General features: G+C 40.9%; 1 protein-coding gene across 1 annotated transcript in view; it reads right to left on the reverse strand.

Moving 5' to 3' along the window:
• The window catches only part of ubr1 (ubiquitin protein ligase E3 component n-recognin 1), a 142,121-nt gene that overhangs the window by 99,382 nt on the left and 23,264 nt on the right, over positions 1 to 19,475 (reverse strand). Inside the window, exons 5-13 of the mRNA XM_033026751.1 lie at positions 19,161 to 19,291; positions 13,326 to 13,464; positions 12,833 to 12,895; positions 11,614 to 11,737; positions 8,549 to 8,656; positions 5,848 to 5,936; positions 5,357 to 5,455; positions 4,844 to 4,998; positions 225 to 324 (exon numbers count right to left, since the gene is read on the reverse strand). Coding sequence (XP_032882642.1) covers positions 225 to 324; positions 4,844 to 4,998; positions 5,357 to 5,455; positions 5,848 to 5,936; positions 8,549 to 8,656; positions 11,614 to 11,737; positions 12,833 to 12,895; positions 13,326 to 13,464; positions 19,161 to 19,291 — 1,008 coding nt within the window. The remainder of the gene's footprint in view (positions 1 to 224; positions 325 to 4,843; positions 4,999 to 5,356; positions 5,456 to 5,847; positions 5,937 to 8,548; positions 8,657 to 11,613; positions 11,738 to 12,832; positions 12,896 to 13,325; positions 13,465 to 19,160; positions 19,292 to 19,475) is intronic.

Here is a 19,475-nt window from a genome sequence, read left to right on the forward strand (position 1 = left end):
TAGTCAGGATCAAACCCGAGTCTCTGTCGCTGTAAGGCAGCAACTTTACCACAGCGCCACCGTGCCACCCGAGGGATTTACCAGATAATGCAGGAAGGAAATTCCATTAAACAGGAATGGAGAATATTTAACATTCAACCTCTGACCATAATAAGTAAGGGAATTTAACTTCCTTAAAAGGCCAACACTCATAACAGTGCATTTGATTGTGTAAAGTTACATACCTGCATAGATTTTAAGAGCCTTAAAAAAGTTTTAAAACCTTCGAAGAAATGTTCTCTCTGCCTGTCTGTCCACACAGGTGGTTTGCTGATCAAAACATACCTACAAAAAGAGAGAGACACACATGGTGGAATAGAAATTATAGTACTTTCCTCTGACATATTGCATAGAAGTATACAACACAGATGATTCAAGCTATTTGTTCATGTGCTTAAGCTCAAATGCACGTCCAATCTATTTGTTTTCCACCTCATGTTTATCTTTGTTTGTTTAATATTTAGTTTTCAGAATCAGGGCATTACTAGTAGGATACTCCGTGGGTTGTCACCTTGTCGAGGTGGAGAAGGTTGTGTGGACCTGTGATCCTGAGAGCGATGCCTTTGGGAGCTATGCGCCTGGTAGGGCCACCCATGGCGGTAAGGTCGAGGGGGAGGTCTCTGACAAAGAGCAATCCAATCAAGACCTCAATGGTGGAACAGGCAGAGGACAATGGCTCCTTCGTGGAGCGTCACACCATCTGGGAAGGCGGATGAAGGCTGCAGCAGAAAAGGGTCTCCGGTCGTCTTGGACTCCATGCCACTGGATACTGACCCAGATCTGTCAAGGACAGTCTGTGCACCAGTCTCCCCACGTTAAACAAAGTTACGCACAGGCGTCCTCCATATAGGGAATAACAACCTGGAGACACCCATGGTCGGCCATGACCGAAGGGGGCCTAAAGTAACTAAAAGTAGGATGAATGCACTTCACTATCCCCAATTGTTCAGTTTAGTGTAGTTTTGTTTATTGTCACGTGTACTGAGGTACAGTGAAAAGCTTTTTTGTTGCTCTCCAGTCAGCAGGAAGACTACACGTGATTACAATCAAGCCATCCACAGTGTACAGATACAGGATAAAGGTACTAAGGTTATGTGGAAGATAAAGTCCAGTAAAGTCCAATTAAAGATAGTCAAAGGAGTCCCCAATGAGATAGATGGTAGGTCAGGACCGTTCTCTTGTTGGTGTTAGGATCAGGTACAGTTGCCCGATAACAGCTGGGAAGAAACTGTCCCTGAACTTGGAGATACGCGTTTTTACACTTCTGTACCTCTCGCCTGGTGGGAGAGGGGAGAAGAGGAAGTGTCTGGGGTGAGACTCGACCTTGATTACGCTGGTGGTCTTGCCAAGGCAGCGTGAAGTGTAGATGGAGCCAATGGAAGGGAGATTGGTTTGCGTGATGGACTGGGTTGCGTCCACGATTCTCTGCAATATCTTTCTATATTCCGCTATAAACCTTGAAAGTCCTCCTCAAAGACCCCGACCCTAGCAACTTACTAACCAACCTGTCTACGTTTACATCTAATTAGTTTACATATATCACGAACAGCAGAGGACCCAGTACAGATACCTGCGGAACTCCACTGGTCACAGACCTCCAGCCTGAATATTGTCCTTCCGCGACAATCTTCTGCTTCTGTCAGTAAGCTAGTTCCAAATTCATCCGATCAACTCATGTTAATTCCATGTATCTGAATCTTCTGGATCAGCTTACCATGGGGTCTTATTAAAATGCCTTACTAAATTCCATGTAGACAACATCCATCATCACATTTGTCATCTCCTCAAAGAACCCGATCAAGTTAGTAAGATACAAGCTGCCATGTGCAAAGTCATGCTGACTCTCCCTAATTAACCTATTTTCCTCCAAATGGGAGTAAATCCTCTCCATTAACTTCCCAACTCACCGGCCTGGATTCTCTCCCCTTCTTAAATAAAGGATTAATATTAGTTACTCTTGAGTCCTCTGGGACCTCACTTATGGCTAGAGAAGATGCAAAGATCTTCTTCAATGCCCCCACAATCTCCTCTCTTGTCTCACTCATCAACCTGGGTTAAATCCCATCAGGTCCTGGGGATCTATGCACCTCAATGCCCCAACACCTCCTCCTTAATCCCAAACTGCCCTTGAATATTAAGTGTTCCTCACACTTATCTCAGTCTGTTTTGTGAAAACTGATACAAAGCACTTGTTTAGTACCTCTCTTACATCCCCAGACTCTAAGCACAAATTCCCTTCTTGATCCCCGAGTGGTTTTATTTTCTCCCTAGTTCCCCTCGCTTTAAATATAGGGATACAAAGCTCTGGGATTTTCTTTAATTCGACTTGCCAAAGCCATTTTGTGGCCCATTTTGGCCCTTCTAATTGCCCACGAGTTCTTTCCTTCTTTCTTTATATTTCTCAAAGACCGTGTCAGATTCCATCCTCTTAAATTGTACATAAGCTCACTTTTACTTTTTGACCAAATTTAAAACCTTTTTGGTCATCCAAGGTTCCCTTTCTTTGCCATCCTTATCCTTCCTCCTCACTGGAACACATTGGTTCTAAACTTCAATCAACTGGTCTTTAACCAACTCCCACATGTCAGATGTATAGGAAGGAACTGTAGATGCTGGTTTACACAAAAAGTAACTCAGCGGGACAGGCAGCATCTCTGGATAGAAGGAATAGGTGACATTTCGGGTTGAGACCATTCTTCAGACTGAGTGTCAGGGGAGAGGGAGTTACAGAGATAAGGAAGGGTAAGAGATCAAAAAATATGCAGATCAAGGAAAATGTAGACTAGACCATTGTTAGCTAAGAGAAAATGACAACAAAGCAAACAGAGAAACAATGTAATGAGAGGGACAGTCAGACTGGTCAGAGAACTGGGAATGGGGAGGGATGGAGAGAGAGGGAAATCAAGGGTTACTTGAAGTTAGAGGTCAATATTCACACCGCTGGGGTGTAAGCTGACCAAGTGAAATATGAGGTGCTGTTCCTCCAATTTGCACTGAGCCTCAATCTAACAATGGAGGAGGTCAAGGACAGAAAGGTCAGTGTGGGAATGGGAGGGGGAGATAAAATGTTTAGCAACCGGGAGATCAGGTAGGTTTAGGCAAACTGAGCAGAGGAGTTCAGCGAAACGATCGCCGAGCCTGCCCTTGGTTTCATCAGCAAAACGATCGTTTCGCTGAACACCTCCGCTCAGCTTGCCTATACTTGTCTCACCTCAGGTAGACAAGTATAGGCAAGCTGATCTGCATTTGTCTCCATTTCCTTGTATGGACTAAGTCTATGATTGAACCTTCTCTATGCCATCAGGTAGATAGAAAATCCACACATTAGGTGCCTGGAAGTCTAGAGTGTGTCACCTCATCTATAGTACTATCAAGTAGCATTCACGCAGCATGATCAGCGATGCCGTTTGGGTTTAGATAGGACCAATCAGCCCCAGACTTCATCACAGCCTGAGTCAGCATGTGAAGTAAGAGCATCATTGTGATACTTGATTAAGTGTGAAATCAAGGAGCCATATACGACAAAGTAGCCCACTTCATTGACATACCATCCACCAGCTTAATTCCCAAACCCATGACCTCTACCGTCAATGATCAGAGCTGCAAGTGCATGGGAACAGCTTAGAAGGCTTCTCTTTTAAGTCATGTACCATCCTGACTTGGAAATACATCATGTCCTTGAATGTCACTGGGTCGAGATCCTAAATCCTGCCCATCACAACCATTAAAACAGTTAAGGAGGAACATCATCAAGGACAATTAGGGATGGGCAATAAATGCTGTCTTTGCCAATGTCGTTGAGGTTCCAGATTGTCGCGACTAACAGTTAAAATTTAAGTTCACCACAAACAAGAATTTCATTCCTACGTATGATTCCTGTGCGAACGGAACGAGTACATATTGGTCAGCAATAACATGTAGAAACAAGGAACTGCAGATGCTGGTTTAAAAAAGCCATGTTCAATCATGGATTATTTATGACTTATCCATGTTCTCCAGAGATGCTGCCAGACCCACTGACTTTCTCCAGCACTTTGTGGGGTTTTTTGGTCAGCCACAAGGCAGACTGACCCAATTAAAACAGAGAGCTCTCTCAAATGGCCGGAGTGCAAAATACAAAGTAGTTCAGATTGCTTTTTCTTCCCCCCACCCAGTAGTTCCCACATGCGAGTTTTGATCATTTCTGATATCGGGTGACCAAAATGGAAAAGTATTTCACGGAAGAAAGGCACTTTGAAGAACAATGAACAAAAAGAAAACAGAGCAAAAATAATACTAGTATTCCACGGATGACTCAGAGTGAACACACTGCGTAGTCATATGGCAAAATATATACTTTGGTACCAGGGGGTTCAAATCGATACGATACAAGTGTCTCCTGAATTAATCTTATTGTGATTATCTTGCAAGCTTGGTTTTGATCTCCTCAAATATCTTTATGTCAAAAAACTTCATAACATTAAAAAGAGAGTTAATGGATATGTTTGATTTTTTGTTATTATTGACATATTTTCATTTATTTTTCCTGACCTAAAAGCAGCTGTGTTTGGGAGTTAAATAGCAGGTTGACTATAGGTCATCTGAACTATCAGGACACTGATCCTAAATGTTAACACCATCTTCCTTTCTAAAGATGCTAACTGACCTGCTGTGTACCTGCACACAGGACTACTTTATTTGTTAGGTAAATTGTTTAAATTTATGGAGGTCCTTCAAAAAATCAGGATGTCAACAACAAGCATTGTTCAGCAACTGTGTCATTGTAGTAGACCTGTAAACAGCTAGGTTCTGAAGATACACTTACTTAAGGTCATACAAGACCATTTGTTTCCTCAACAATTTTTCCTGGGAGTAACTCTGAAAATGAAGCTTGCCATTATCCATGTGTTCCGAAAACAGCTCGATTATGGCTTCAATAATGATTTTTAGTGCACTATGTTCTTCAATCAGATGACGAGCCTAACAAAAATGAATTCAATAAAAATACAAAAATAATACTAATTCAGGAAGTGATTAACAAGTAATTAAACCAGGAAATTTTTCATTTTTGATACATTTTCAATGATGCTTATAAATAGATGCGCAGGCATGAAGCAAAAGGATTTATTCTCAAAAATGGTGCCATGATAACACCAATTAACAAGAATACATTCAGCAACTCAGGTATCAAACTGCTTGTCATTACAAATGTACTTTATCCAATGTAATTCAAATCAAACATTCACGCTCAGATAATGATCTTTGGAGAAAATTGATTCTAGCCTGCGACGCACTCTGTCAGGTCTCCAGAATAGGAACCTGTACTTGCCCAACTTACCAGTGTTGGAACAGTGAATATTTGAACAGACTGCGCAGTCACAGATATATTTCGATCATGGTCATCCTCCACAAACTCAAGCTGCAATTGCTTGTAATGCTGTTGGGAACAAAAAGAGAATCATTAGACCACAAACCACCGAGAAAATCTTATAAGTGCAACCACAGAATTTAAGAGTCTGTTGCCAGACCTCTCATTTACAAAGGGTTGTACTTTATAACTCCGGTTGCACATGATCCATATCCCTCCACTCCTTGCATGTTCATGTGCCTAAATTAAATGCCACAAATCTGCTTTCACCACCATCACAGGCAGCACGTTCCAGACATCCACCACTGTCAAAAAAAAAACTTGCCCCACACATCTCCATTAAACTTTTCCCCTCTGACTTTAAATCTAGCCTTTGACATTCTCACCCTGGAAAATGCTTCTGTCTATATACCCTAAACATGACATGAACTTTCTATAATTTGTTGAATGATAAGACTTACAGTGATAAATTCGACAGCAAAGAGCCGCTTGTATTCCGTTTCCATCAGCAAACTACACACGATTAATTCATGGAAGATTTTTCGAGCTCCTACATTTAAGAAATTACATGTTCACTCTGAATGTACACTGTCATATTTGCATGTGACATTTTTAATCTGCATTTACATATGTCATTTTTATTTTAACAAATTACAGCTCAACGAAATAAATCCACATCTGCACTCACGGATAGAGGGCTCACCCTCTAACTCGCATGAGAAAGATCTTCAATAGTTCTCATCGGAGCTGCTGATCACACAGGCTTTTGTATAGGAAACTCAATCTTCAAACCCAGGACAACTGTTGCAGCATCATGACTTGAAGTCAAAAGAAACCATGAAAAGGATAATAGTCATACAGCACCGAAAAAGACCATTGGCCCAACATGTCCATGCCAAGATGCAACTAAGCTAGTCCCATTTGCTGGTCCCATGTTTGTCCCAGAACCCACAAATTCTTTCCTATCCATATACCTGTCCAAATACCCTTTGAAGGTTGTTATTTTTCCTGTCTCAACAACTTCATCTAGCCACTCATTCTGTAGACCCATCGCCCTTTGCATGAAAAAGTTGGCTTTCAGGTTCCTATTCAATCTTTCACCTCTCAACTTAAACCCATGCCCTATGGTTATTCACACTCCTGTACTGGGTAAAAGTCTCAGCATTCACCCTATCTATTCCGCTCTTGATTGTATGCACCACTGTAAGATCACCCCTCGGTCTCCTGCTCTCCAAGGAATGAAGCTCTAGCCGGCCAACCTCTCGCTATTGCGTAGGCCATCGAGTATTGGCAACATCCGCAAAAATCTTCTCTGCAATCTTTCCAGCTTAATGACATCTTTCCTATAGAAGGGTGACCAAAAACTGAACACAATACTCCATGCAGACTTAAAGCCCTGTCCCAAGGTACGAGTTCATTCCAAGAGCTCTCCCGAGTTTAAAAAAAATCAAACTCGTGGTAAGCACAGAGAATGAACGTAGCGGGTACGTCGGAGCTCGGGGACGTCTCTTAGCGCCCCGTAACGCTAACGGCAGGTACTCGGGAAGACTCGTTAACGGCAGGTAAGCTCGGGAAGACGCGTGAAAATTTTTCAACGTTGAAAAATGTCCACGAGAGCCCCGAGTACCGACGAGCAGCCATTACCGTAAATCTCCGAGTTCGAATCAGGGCAAACTCTGGAGAGCTCTTGGAATGAATTCGTGCCGTGGGACAGGGCCATTACTAACTTCTTGTACAATTGTAACATAGCATCCCAACTTCTACACCTACTTCCTTCACTGATGCAGGTCAGCATGCCGGCCTTCTTTACTACGATACAAATTTCAGGGAACCATGTACTTGTACTTCTCGATTCCTGTGCTCTGTTACATTCGTCCTACCATTCACTTTGAGGTTCCTCTCCTGGTTTGACTTCCCAAAATGCAACATCTCACTCTTATTTGAATTAAACTCCATTCGCAAATCCTCAGTTCACTTGCCCAGCTGATCAAGATATTGTTGTAATTCTTGACAACCATCTTCATCGTCTCCAACATTACCTATTTTATTGGTGACTGCCGCTAACACACGAATCATGCCATATACACTCCCATACAGATCGTTGATATAGAAAACAAACAGCAATGACCCCAGCACCAATCCGAGACAAAATACTAGTCATAGCCCTGCAGTGTGAATCTTCCACTGCCAGACTCCGTTTCCTACAATGGCCAGTTCTATATCCAGTTAATCTCCCTGGATCCCTTTGATCTAACCTTTTAGAGCAGAATATCATGTGGAACCTTATCAAAGGCCTTCATTTAGTCCATTAAGACTATATCGATGGCCCTTCTTGGTTGTTTCTTTAAAAAATCTCAATCAAATTCATAAGACACGATCTGTTCCATGTATAAAACCATGCTGACAATAAAATAAACCCAGTCTTTCTAAATGCATAAATATCTTATCCCTCAAAATCCTCACCAGGATCTTTCCTACCATAGATGTTAGTCTTACTGACCCAAAGTTCCCAGGTTTTACTTTGCAGCCCCTCTTAAATAGAGGAACAAGTTTAGTTTTGTTTATTATTGTCACGTGTGAGGTACAGTGAAAATATTTTTGTTGTTGCATGCTATACCGTCAGTGGAAAGAATATACATGATTACAATCAAGCCGCCCAGAGTGTTCAGATACAGGATAAAGGGAATAAAGTTAAGTGCAACATATAAAGTTCAGTAAAGTCCAATTAAAGATGGTCCGACGGTGTCCAATGAGATGGATGGTAGATCAGGACCACTCTCTAGTTGGTGATAGGATGGTTTAGTTGCCTGATGGCTAGGAAGTTCAGCTTGGAAGAAACTGTTACTGAATTTGGAGGTATATGTTTTCCCACTTCTGTACACTGTACACTTCATATATCTCATCGAAAGCTCCTGCCTCATTTTCTCTCGTCATCCCAGGTTCTTTACTTCTACCTTTCATTCTAAGAAGAACATGCATACCTTGAACTCGCACTGTCACTCATTTAAAAGTATCCCACTTTCCACATGTCCAAGAAATAAAAATTCTATAAGATCGTGGGAAACTACGGAAAGTAAAGTACTTGTGGGTATCGTGTACCTAATGAATTGAAAATGGATGTTTAGGACTCAATTAGAAACACAAAAATATTAATTTACTAACCTTTCCACAATTTGGTGTCAGCTAACATCAATTTGCTGACCAGGCAAGGTTGATCCGAGCCTGGAGGTTGGTTAAGTACAACCTCACAGAAAATCTGACGTAATCCAGCTGTACAGAAGAACAGTTTACATCCATTCAATTAACTTCCCAAAAGACTTTAGAATAGTAATAGAATATAATCCACTTACTTGGATGAATACTGTTGCAACATTCATTATTTGATCTCATAAAGCATACCTTTAAACATTCATTACTATTGCATCCTCACTGCTGTATATACCATCTACAAAATCCATTTCAACAGTTAGCCATGACTCCCTCTGTAACACTTCCCAAACCTGCGATTCCCCCCAGTATCTACAATAACAAGGGCAGCGGGCAGAAAGTCCCCATCAAGATCACACACAACCCTGAAATATAACGACTCCAAAATGTCCTCTTTGTTATTGGCTCTAAACTGGAACTTCCTATCCAAATGCATTATGGGGTATGGTATCTTCATCGCCAGAACTCAACAGTTAAGGTAGCGACTTTTAAAATCCGATTAGTAATAGGCAATAAATGGTAGCCTTGTCAGTGACACCCAAATCCTGTGAACATATTTTAAAAAATCTTTAAATTATACAAATTTAGCCTCAGAAAAATCATGGCAGTCATGCTAATTACGTTTCTATGCATGAATCCATTTAGCCCAGAACTTTGTGGAAACTGCTATTTGCATTAAGTGATGCCAGTTAATAAGGATTGGAAAGATACTCATTTGGTCCACATATCCAAGCAGCTGAAAACATCAAATTCCAAAAAATTTGTCCTGTTATTATGACTACTGCAGTTAGGCCTCATTTAGAGTATTGCATGCAGTCTTAGTCGCCCCATTATAGGAAAGTTGTGGAGGCTTTGGAGACGGTGTAGGGGATATTTACCAGAATGCTGACTGGATTAAAGAGGGTTCAGTTACAGGGAGAGGTTGGATAGACTTAGGTAAACACAAAATGCGGGAGTAACTCTCTGGAGAGAAGGAATGGTGACGTTTCGGGTCGAGACCCTTCTTCAGACTGATGTCAGGAGAGTTGGCGGGACAGAGATAGAATGTAGTCGGAGAAATGGGGGGGGGGGGGAACTGGGAAGGGGAGGGGATGGAGAGAGAGAGGGAAAGCAAAGACTATTTGAATGATCATACCGCTAGGCTGTAAGCAACCCAAGCAAAAATATGAAGTGCTGTTCCTCCAATTTGCGCTAGGCCTCACTCTGACAATGGAGAAGGTGCAGAACAGAAGGGTCTGATTGGGAATGGGAGGGGGAGTTAAAGTGCTGAGCAACCAGGAGATCAGGCAGGATAGACTTAGGTTGTTTTCTCTGGAATGTTGCAAGTTGAGTGGAGACTTGATAGCAGTATATAAAATCACGAGCAGCGTACTTAGAGTTGGCAATCAGAACCTTTTTCCCAGGATGGAAATGTCCAGCACTAGAGGACATAGCTATAAGATTATAAGGGGAAATTTTAAAGGAGAAGTGCAGGAAAGGTTTATTTATATAGAGAGGTGAGGGCCTGGAACGCACTGCCAGTGGTGGTGGCGGAGTCAGATACGATAGTTGCGTTTAAGAGGCTATTGAATTGGCACATGGAAGTGCAAGGAATAGATGGATATGGATCATGTACATGCAGGTGAGATCAGTTTAATTTGGCATCATGTTCAGCACAAACTTTATGGGTCCAAGGACCCAATCCTGGGCTATACTGTTTTATAGTCTATGTTAACTCTAATAAAGGAAATTATTGTGAAGAATGTCGTTTATAAATTGCCGTTGTTTCAAAATAAATGCAATCTTGTTGCTCTAATTTAATCAAGTTAATTGATATGGAACAGAATAAACAGATAGGTGTATGCAAAGAATACTTAATGCTTCCATAAAATGTCACATGGAGAAAGGATTTGGACTGGGCGCATAATGTATCTCTGAACAGCTTGTCCCAGATTTTCAAACTAAGGTTATTTGTCAACAGTAGTAGAAAGACAATTCCATTGTGTCAATCTGCAGTGCACTGTGTTGGGCCTAAACTGAATTTCACTGGTGATAGATTGAGTGATGATAGTCATAGAAAAACGTGTTTGCAAATGTCTCTCCCTCTCTCAGGTGCACATACACTGTGTAAACCCCTGCTTGGTAGTTTGCCAGTGTTTGAAGGTCACAATTAGCTGAACATCCACATACAGTGCAATAAGGCCAATTGAAAATTATATTTTGACTTTACATTGTATATCTTAGCAATGCAACCTAAAGTATATCAGACTAGGCTTGGTAATTTTTTTTAATGAAAGGTTTGTTTCTTTTCCCCGCTGTTACCTTTATTATTGGGATGATTTTTTGTCTTCCACCACGCGGACAGATACAAAATGTTTTTTTTTAATTGCCATTTTATTATTTTTCACCAATATTTCCAGTCTCGATTTCAGAGGGTTCAATTTTTAGAGGAGCTACTTTGCTGTTAACTACTAGTATAAACTCTTATTGGGAGTTTGTATAGTTTTTCAAAGTTACTCTGATAATGTACTTCAGTCTCTAGTTTTTGTTGGACACTTTGCTGGTTTCCATGTGCTCCCATTTGGTTTCTGTGAGCTCATTAATTAATTCTGTCTAATTATGCATGTCCAGATTTAAAGTAATCGGTGCCCTGGTTGATTCCATAGCAAATTTCAGGTACCTCCCACCCCCCAGGTTACAGCAAGGTTCAGTTCCTGTGAACAGTTCGTTAACCAGATGGTTCGCAAGGCCGAAATGCAGTCTTGAACCGAGTCCCCACCTGGCAGAGGTTGCCTGCGGCCTCCAGCAAATGCAACCCGCAGGTCTCCCAAATGCTCGTTTGTATGTTTGGGCTGCAAATAGGTCATGCGTTTGTAATCTGGAGAGGACCTCTGTTTAGAAAATCTGTCCAGAATTCAAATGGTGAGCATGTCCTCAAGGCTCCCAGGCCAATTTGATTCAATTTATGTGAAGATTTAAGTTACCCAAAATTATTGCACTATTTTTCTTAAAGAAAGCTTAAGAATAGGTTTTGCACTTGCCTGAATACCCAATAACTTGGTTGAACCAGGAGAGAAGGCGCAATGCAAACGCCTGATGGAATACAACATTTGAGTGGAGAATCTCAACACGAAGAGGTGATTGGAAGACACTGTTTGTAATGTTCTAGAAGAAAAAAAATAGCAATGCACGTTGCAGTATCCTCTTCAGTTTGGCCAAATGCATTGTTTAAAGAATCAAATATTTGTATCAATTATATTCTTGCATTGACTGTATCTATTCAGCAAGTCATCCTCATTATCAAACATCAGCAATCTGAAATATCTACTTTTCACCTTTCCTCAAATGCAACTCAATGTAAGCACACAAAATGTGTAGGAAGGAACTGCAGATGCTGGTTTAAACCAAAGATAGACACAAAATGCTGGAGAGAAAGAAAGTTGCCAAGACGTCACACATTCCTTCTCTTCAGAGACGCTGCCTGTCCCGCTGAGTTACTCCAGCATTTTGTGTCTATCTTTGATGTAAGCAGACAGCTTTATGTAATCCATAGGATTGTACAGCTCAGAATAAGCCCATATGGTCCCATGCTAGCGATCATGCTCCACATATACCTTTTCCCTGTCTTCCACCTCTATTCATTTAATCCTATCAGCAGGTTTATCCTTTACTTTATCCCCTTGTGTTCATCCAGCTTTTCCTCAAATGCATTTTTGTTCTATGAACCTGGCTAATGATGGAATTAAACACTGAACTCAATGCAGTGATTATATTGACAATTATATTTCAGCCTGCACAAATCCCATAAGGCAAGACAACTATTAGCAAAATAATATTCTCTGCTGTCACTCTCCCGAGGTGAGTTAAGAAATTAAATGATCCAAAGTCTGGTGGAGCAATCCTGCTGTTTCTCAGTTTTTGTTTAACAGGTCTGCTGGACAACTCAAGAGCTGGAAGTTAGGTATCATGCTTACTCATTGTAATGATTCATTTTATATTCTTAACACATCCCAGTTCAAGATTAATTTGAATTCTTCGTTGGGTTTGCTTATGACCAAATTAAATCTACAACTCCTCATTTTGTCCCCCATCATAGCAGTCAAGAAACATTATGATCCCTTTGTAATGTGCCATATATCACATATATGATCCCTTTGTAATGTGCCATATATCACGAATCTCCGATTAAGCTAATGTTATATTGCTTCATTTTCAACCAGATTTAATGGATGCAGAGCGCAAAGATTTGGTCTTACTTACAAAAATTTCTAGCTTTGTTTCTTGACACAAAAGCATTGTTCCATCCTTTACAGCTTTACGGCCCTGGTGAAACAAGAGAGAATTACAACTTGAAAAAAAATAGTATTATAATGAAACGGTCAAAAACAAATCCATGTATGTTAAGTAATTCAGAAACAAGCTTATTTCTAATTTTTTAATTAATCCTTCCAACAGTCCTTTCCATTTCAAGTTACACAAATATATCAGATCTCTCTCAAGGTAATATCTCCCAAACTGTTTGTTAGCCTATCTATTTTGCTCATGTGCTTTATTTTACAGAGCGTGCAGACTTTTAATGTCACAGTAAATGTTTAATTTTTTTAGTAAAGGTAACTTTTGGAAAGCATAAATATTTCAGTATTTGTTTTTTTCCCCTGTTGAATGCATTGGGTGATGTTAATCTACAAAAATTTCTACACAATCTAAAAATAAGCTGTGTTGGCATGAGCTTACAATGGTGAGAAGCACTTACCTCTCTATCTATCAAGATGGTATAATTTTGGGCTTCTTTTTGTGAACAGCCCAATGACCGCTGGAGTGAATAGATTACATGGTCAAAGGAATGCTGCTCATCATTAAACATAACACAGAAATAAGAGTCCGTCTTCTCCCTTGTTGGATACAAAGTTTAAAGGTAAGATGTTTCATCAACACATTTTCTTCAAAGGTTTGTCACATATTTCTAGACAGAATTGGTAGCCATAGTGCAAACCATTTGCTGGCATCTCAATCTAAAACTATGGAATCTCCTTCGACACATCCAAATTTGCAGACCATTATGTTGACTGGCTGTGGCTAATTAAGAATTCAGGTGTTGCCTACTGCATTTTTCATTAATAAATTAAAAAAACAGTCAATATATTCTTATACATATACAGAGGTTTATTCACATGCACCTCTTCCAACATCACCTACTGCATTCGGTGCTCCCAACGTGGTCTCCTTTACATCGGCGACACCAAGCACAGACTAGGCATCCACCGTACTTCACTGAACACACTTGGTCCGCCAAGGCTTGCTGGATCCCCCAGTTGCTAACCATTTTAATCCCCCTTGACATTCCCATACCAGTCATTCTGTCTTGGGCCTCCTCCATTGCCAGAGTGATGCATATGGAGGGCAGCACCCCATATTCTGTTTGGGTAGCTTACAACCCAATGGTGTGCACGTTGAATTTTCCAATTTTAGGTAACTAAAGAACACTCTTCCCCCCCCCCCCCCCACCTCCCCCTCCACTCTTCCCTGTGCCTCATCTGGATTCACACCCATTTCTCCTACTATCATGGTACGGTTTACAACATTCCCGAATGGGGTTGCCTGTAAAATGTTTCAAGAATAACTTTTTAAAAAGGCTTCTGTCACAAAATATAATTTAAAGTAAACTGTTAAGCCATTCACTGGGTGTTTTAAAAGGGTTGGCATTTGTTGTCCATCTCACATTTTCATTGAACAATCAGTTCCCTCTTAAACTGATACAGTGCTTCTGGTGTAGGGAGTGCATGAAAGGGAGTGCAGCTATCTTAACCCAGTCAGATGCTATCAACCTTTTTAGCATTAAAAGTCTACATTTTAAGAAAAGCTGCTAAAGCTACAGCCAAGGGGTTGACGGAGATGGATAAAGTGAATGTCCCATGTGGTATATTGGGTGACAGTTACATTGCCCTGGATAGTGTTGAGCTTCTTCGGCTGTTGCTAGAGCTGCACTCAGCTGGGCTAGTTGGGTGGGGTGGGGTGATTCAATCTCAAGAAATTGCAGAGTTGTGGACATAACCTAGATTGTCACACAAAGCAGCCTGTCTGCCTCTGTCTCCATCTACATACACCATGTTGCTTCAGCAAGGCTGCCAGCATAATCAAGGACCAGTCTTACCCTGGTCACTCCCTCTTCTCCCCTCACTCATCAGACAGAATGTGCAGAAGTTTGAAAACGTATACCTCCAGATTCAGGGACAGTTTCTTCCCATCTGTTATCATCCTCTCAACAGCTATGGTGCGGTCCTGATTTCCCATCTACCTGACTGAAGTCCTTTGAACTATATTTAATCGGATTTTAACGTTCTATCTTTGTACTAAATGTTGTACCCTTTGTCCTTTATCTGTGCACGGCTTAATTATATACATGTACAGTCTTTTCTTTGACTGGTAGTACGCAAACCAAAGCTTTTCACTGTACCCCAGTACATAGAAACATAGAAATTAGGTGCAGGAGTAGGCCATTCGGCCCTTCGAGCCTGCACCGCCATTCAATATGATCATGGCTGATCATCCAACTCAGTATCCCGTACCTGCCTTCTCTCCATACCCTCTGAACTTAATAAGTACACAAGACAATAATAAACTAAACTAAATTACTTATAACTGCACAAATACTTTTCAAAAAATTGAATTAATTGACTAACTTATCTGATGGAATGGCTTTGGGACTATCTAGAGATTCAGGATTCCTGCATAAGCAGGGAAATCCCAAACTTCCACACAAATGGAATTTCACAATTGCTACTTCAGAATCTAGTGCTGTGAAATTTGTTCGGAAATACATCTTTTAAATCAGCAGTAGATTAATTGATTTTAATTGTTTTCTCGTGTCATTTGGCAACAAAAAAAATAATTGGTTAGATCATTGTCCATCTCTCTCTCTCTTCATGGCAGCTTTGATTGATGTGGTTCTGCACTGTAACGCGAAAGCACAGTATGTACTGGACATCAGTACTGGGTACCTTTGAGTTCCCACTCTAAACATTGAGTCCAGGGACACAACTCAGTCATTCTGAGGGCTGGATACCCATGGTCCCTGGCAGACCAGCTTTATGCTGCCATGCTGCTATACATGGGAGAAAGTCAATAATCTGGACAAGGTAAATGATTTATCCTTAAGTAATTTACATAAATTAATTATTTTTCAATGAATTTTGACATATCCATTTTTTGAGAAAAGATCAGATGACATTTAGAAACAGCTCTAAAAACCTTTCTAGGAGCACATATGGTCAAGTGGCCAGTCACCAATGCTCTGATTTGCAGAATGACCTTGGCTGACAAGCTTCAGATTCCATTTATCGACAGGCACAAGACACAGGCCACGTGAAATATGAAAAGAGGCTGTCACACGACACAGTGTCAGGCTCTTTGTACCACATGGACCACGCTGACTGTCAACCTTTATTCTGACTTGGCTTTTGAAAGATGATTAGACCTGAGACAAGAACTTAATAAGTTCTCAAAGTATTTCCTTCAGGAGTTACAATTACTGAACCCTGCGATTTGATGGTAATTCAATGATTGATCATTTTCCAGGAAGCAAAAGTGGGCGGTCAAAAAGAGATCAGACAGCTTTCCGCTCTGGAGAAGATTCAAAACAAGATACAGAACCACCCATGTTGCAGCAGGGTTCTGCTGCTGCAAACCATTTGTAATACAAACAGTTTGCAAATCCAAAATGCAGCTACGATTCGAGTTCCCACCAGGCAGAAGATGCCTGGAGCCCCGAAGCAGCTGGCAAATCCATGCCACTGGTCCCCAAAACACTTAATCATATGTAAGGGCTGCACATAACTCAGGCTTTCAGTCTTTCTATAAGCTTATACTCAGCAAGTCAGGGAGGGATGGGTTGAATAAAGGTAATATCTCTGATAGTGTCAGGTCAGGGTTGCCTCAGTGATATTTTGTTGATTACCGAGTCAGAGATAGCCAGAAAGAAAACTGAACTGAACTGAACTTTACCTTAATAGAGCACTTTAAAAACAACCACTGTTGCAACAAAGTGCTGTACATGACGAATCATAAACATAAAACAAAACAATAAAAACATTAAAAGACAGTAAAAGCAATAAAAAACAATAATAGAAACACTAAAACAAGAGCAAAGTCTCATGCAGGGGCAAAAGCCAAGGAATAGAAAAGGGTTTTAAGACTAGTTTTGAAAATGGACAGTGAAGGGGCCTGTCTAATGTGCAAAGGTAGAGTGTTCCATAATGTCGGTGCAGCAACAGAGAAGGCTCTATCCCCTCTGAGCTTCCGCTTAGACCTCGGTACCTCCAGGAGCAGCTGATCTGCTGACCTGAGGCACCGAGCAGGAGCGTAGGGATGAAGCAGCGCAGAGAGGTAAGGCGGGGCTTACAATGAGACATGAAAAATAGATCAGAACTGTTGCAGAGAATAAAAGGAAAGGAATATATTTTTAAATGGCAGCAGAACAAGTAGCTGAGTGGAGAGAGAAAAACTGAGTTAATATTATAGATAGATAACTTGGAGCAGAACTGGTAAGTTCGATACAAAACAGTGAAATCTGAAATCTATCATTATGATAGATTATCAATACAATAACAATATTGTTATTGGCATTTACATTCCTCCCCCACTTTCACGTGAGTTGCCGAACTCAAGATCAAGTGAGTGGGCACGGCTTGCGAACTATGGAGAGCGCAGTAAAGCAGTATCTGAACAGCAGCGAGCTCAGTTTTCGGTGCGCGTTTACTATGTTGTTTGCCGTTGACTGCGCTCTCGTGTCTCCCTGTCTTCTCCCTTCTTATCGAGCGGGAACAACTCATATTATTTTTATTATAAATTATTATTACACAACCTCTGTTGGATGGACAAAACTCTCAGCAAAGCTCTAGAACCAAGGGTGCCAAAAAATCGGTGGTGTACCTGTATTTAAGAAGGAACTGCAGATGCTGGAAAATCGAAGGTAGACAAAAATGCTGGAGAAACTCAGCAGGTGCAGCAGCATCTATGGAGCGAAGGAAATAGGCAACGTTTTGGGCCGAAACCCTTCTTCAGATTGATGGAGGCTGGGGGGGGGCTGGGGGGGGGGGGTGGGGGGAGGGCCTCCCGGTGGTGTGCCTGTACTTGTTTTCTCACTTTTTCATTTCTAATGAAGGACCATCTGCCTGAAATGTTAACCATTTCCACAGATACTGCCTGACCTGCTGAATATCTCTAGCATTTTTATGTCTTTATTTCCAATTTCCAGCACATGCATGTTTTTTGTTTATTCACAAGGCGATAATATCAGTTGTTCCGTTTGACAATATTTACCAGGTTTCTCTCCGTAGATCAAGTAATTTAATAGTAGTCAGTAAACCAAATTGAAAATATACTGGAAACTTAACTTCCTACATCAGAGAATTAACTAATTCAATGCAATCACATAGGCCGAGTGGTGATAAACGGATCTCTCTCCGGTTAGCAGGCTATGAGTAGCGGGGAAGTGGTAAGGTTGTTTAGGTCCCCACCTATTCATAATCTATAAATGATTTGTCCAAGGGGATCAAATGTCACATTTCTAAATTTTCTTAGGATACTAAATGGGATTGTAGTGAGGAGGATACAACGAGGCATTAAACTAATATTGGAAGAAACAAGAAACTGCAGATGCTGGTTTACAATGTGTCTCAGCGGGTCAGACAGCATCCATGGAGAACATGGATAGACCCTTCTTCAGGCTGATCTGGCTTATTATTGACATGTGTACCAAAGTACTTCGCAAAAAATTGTTTGGAACATAGCCCCTTCGACCGACAATGTCTGAGCAGAATATGATGCCAAGTTCAACTAATCTCTACCTGCATGTGATCCAGATCCCTCAAGTGCCCTCAAATATCCCCCACATATCCATGTGTCTATCTAATAGGCTTTTAAAGACAACACTTGTATGTGCTTCCACGCCCACCCCTGGTATACACATTCTCCCTGTGACCTCCAGATGCTTGGGCTTGTAGGCTAATTAGCCTGTAAAATGCCCCAAGTGGGTATATAGCATTTGTGAAAGTGGGAGAACGTAGAACTGTTGTGAACATGGTTGGCGTAGTTTTGATGGGCCATAAGGAACTGTTTTCATGCTGTACATTTAAATTTAAATTAAAACTAAAACTCTCGTCAAGAATAATGAGAGAAATCATTGAAATTTGTAACATTCTTACAGGATAGACAATGTAAATGCCCCTCCCCCCTCAGTTTAGGAGTTGAGAACCAGGAATTATATTTTCAGAATAAGGAGAAGGCTATTTCTGAGTGGAGGGGAAACCTCTTCATTTAGGGTGATGAATCTTTGAAATCTTCTGCTCCAAACGATTGTCATTGAGTTCATTCAAAGCAGATTAATAGATTTCTGGATATTAAGAGAGCAGAGGGTTTATGGGGGAATAAGAGTAAAATGGAATTGAAGTGGATCATCATGTGATCATGATGAATAGCAGAATAGGCTCAAATGGCTTGATGGCCACTCTTGCTCCCGATTCTCATGTTCTGATATTTTCAATTATTCATCAGCATATTCAGCATAAAATAGACACTTCCCTTTGCATACCTCGGTTGTAGTCCCGGAGGCAGTTCTTTGTCCTCTGCCCAGATCAACATCTCCACAACATACATGAATAGGACAGCGAACAACTCCTGGGCTCGTTCAGCCACACCAACAGGTAACTGGCTTGCAGGATTCTGTAGGAATACAAATCCAGTATTTCAAATGAACATACACAGCAAACAATCGCTATCTTTGTACAAGAATCTCATTGCATTTCATTTTCCAATACAAAGCAGTTTTTGTGGACGAGTTGATTACAGAACCCTTAAACTGTACACAAACAACATTACTGCCATCTCAAATGTTCACACTATGCTT

This window comes from Amblyraja radiata, chromosome 9 (assembly GCF_010909765.2).
Source record: "Amblyraja radiata isolate CabotCenter1 chromosome 9, sAmbRad1.1.pri, whole genome shotgun sequence".
NCBI classification, from domain to species: Eukaryota; Metazoa; Chordata; class Chondrichthyes; order Rajiformes; family Rajidae; genus Amblyraja; species Amblyraja radiata.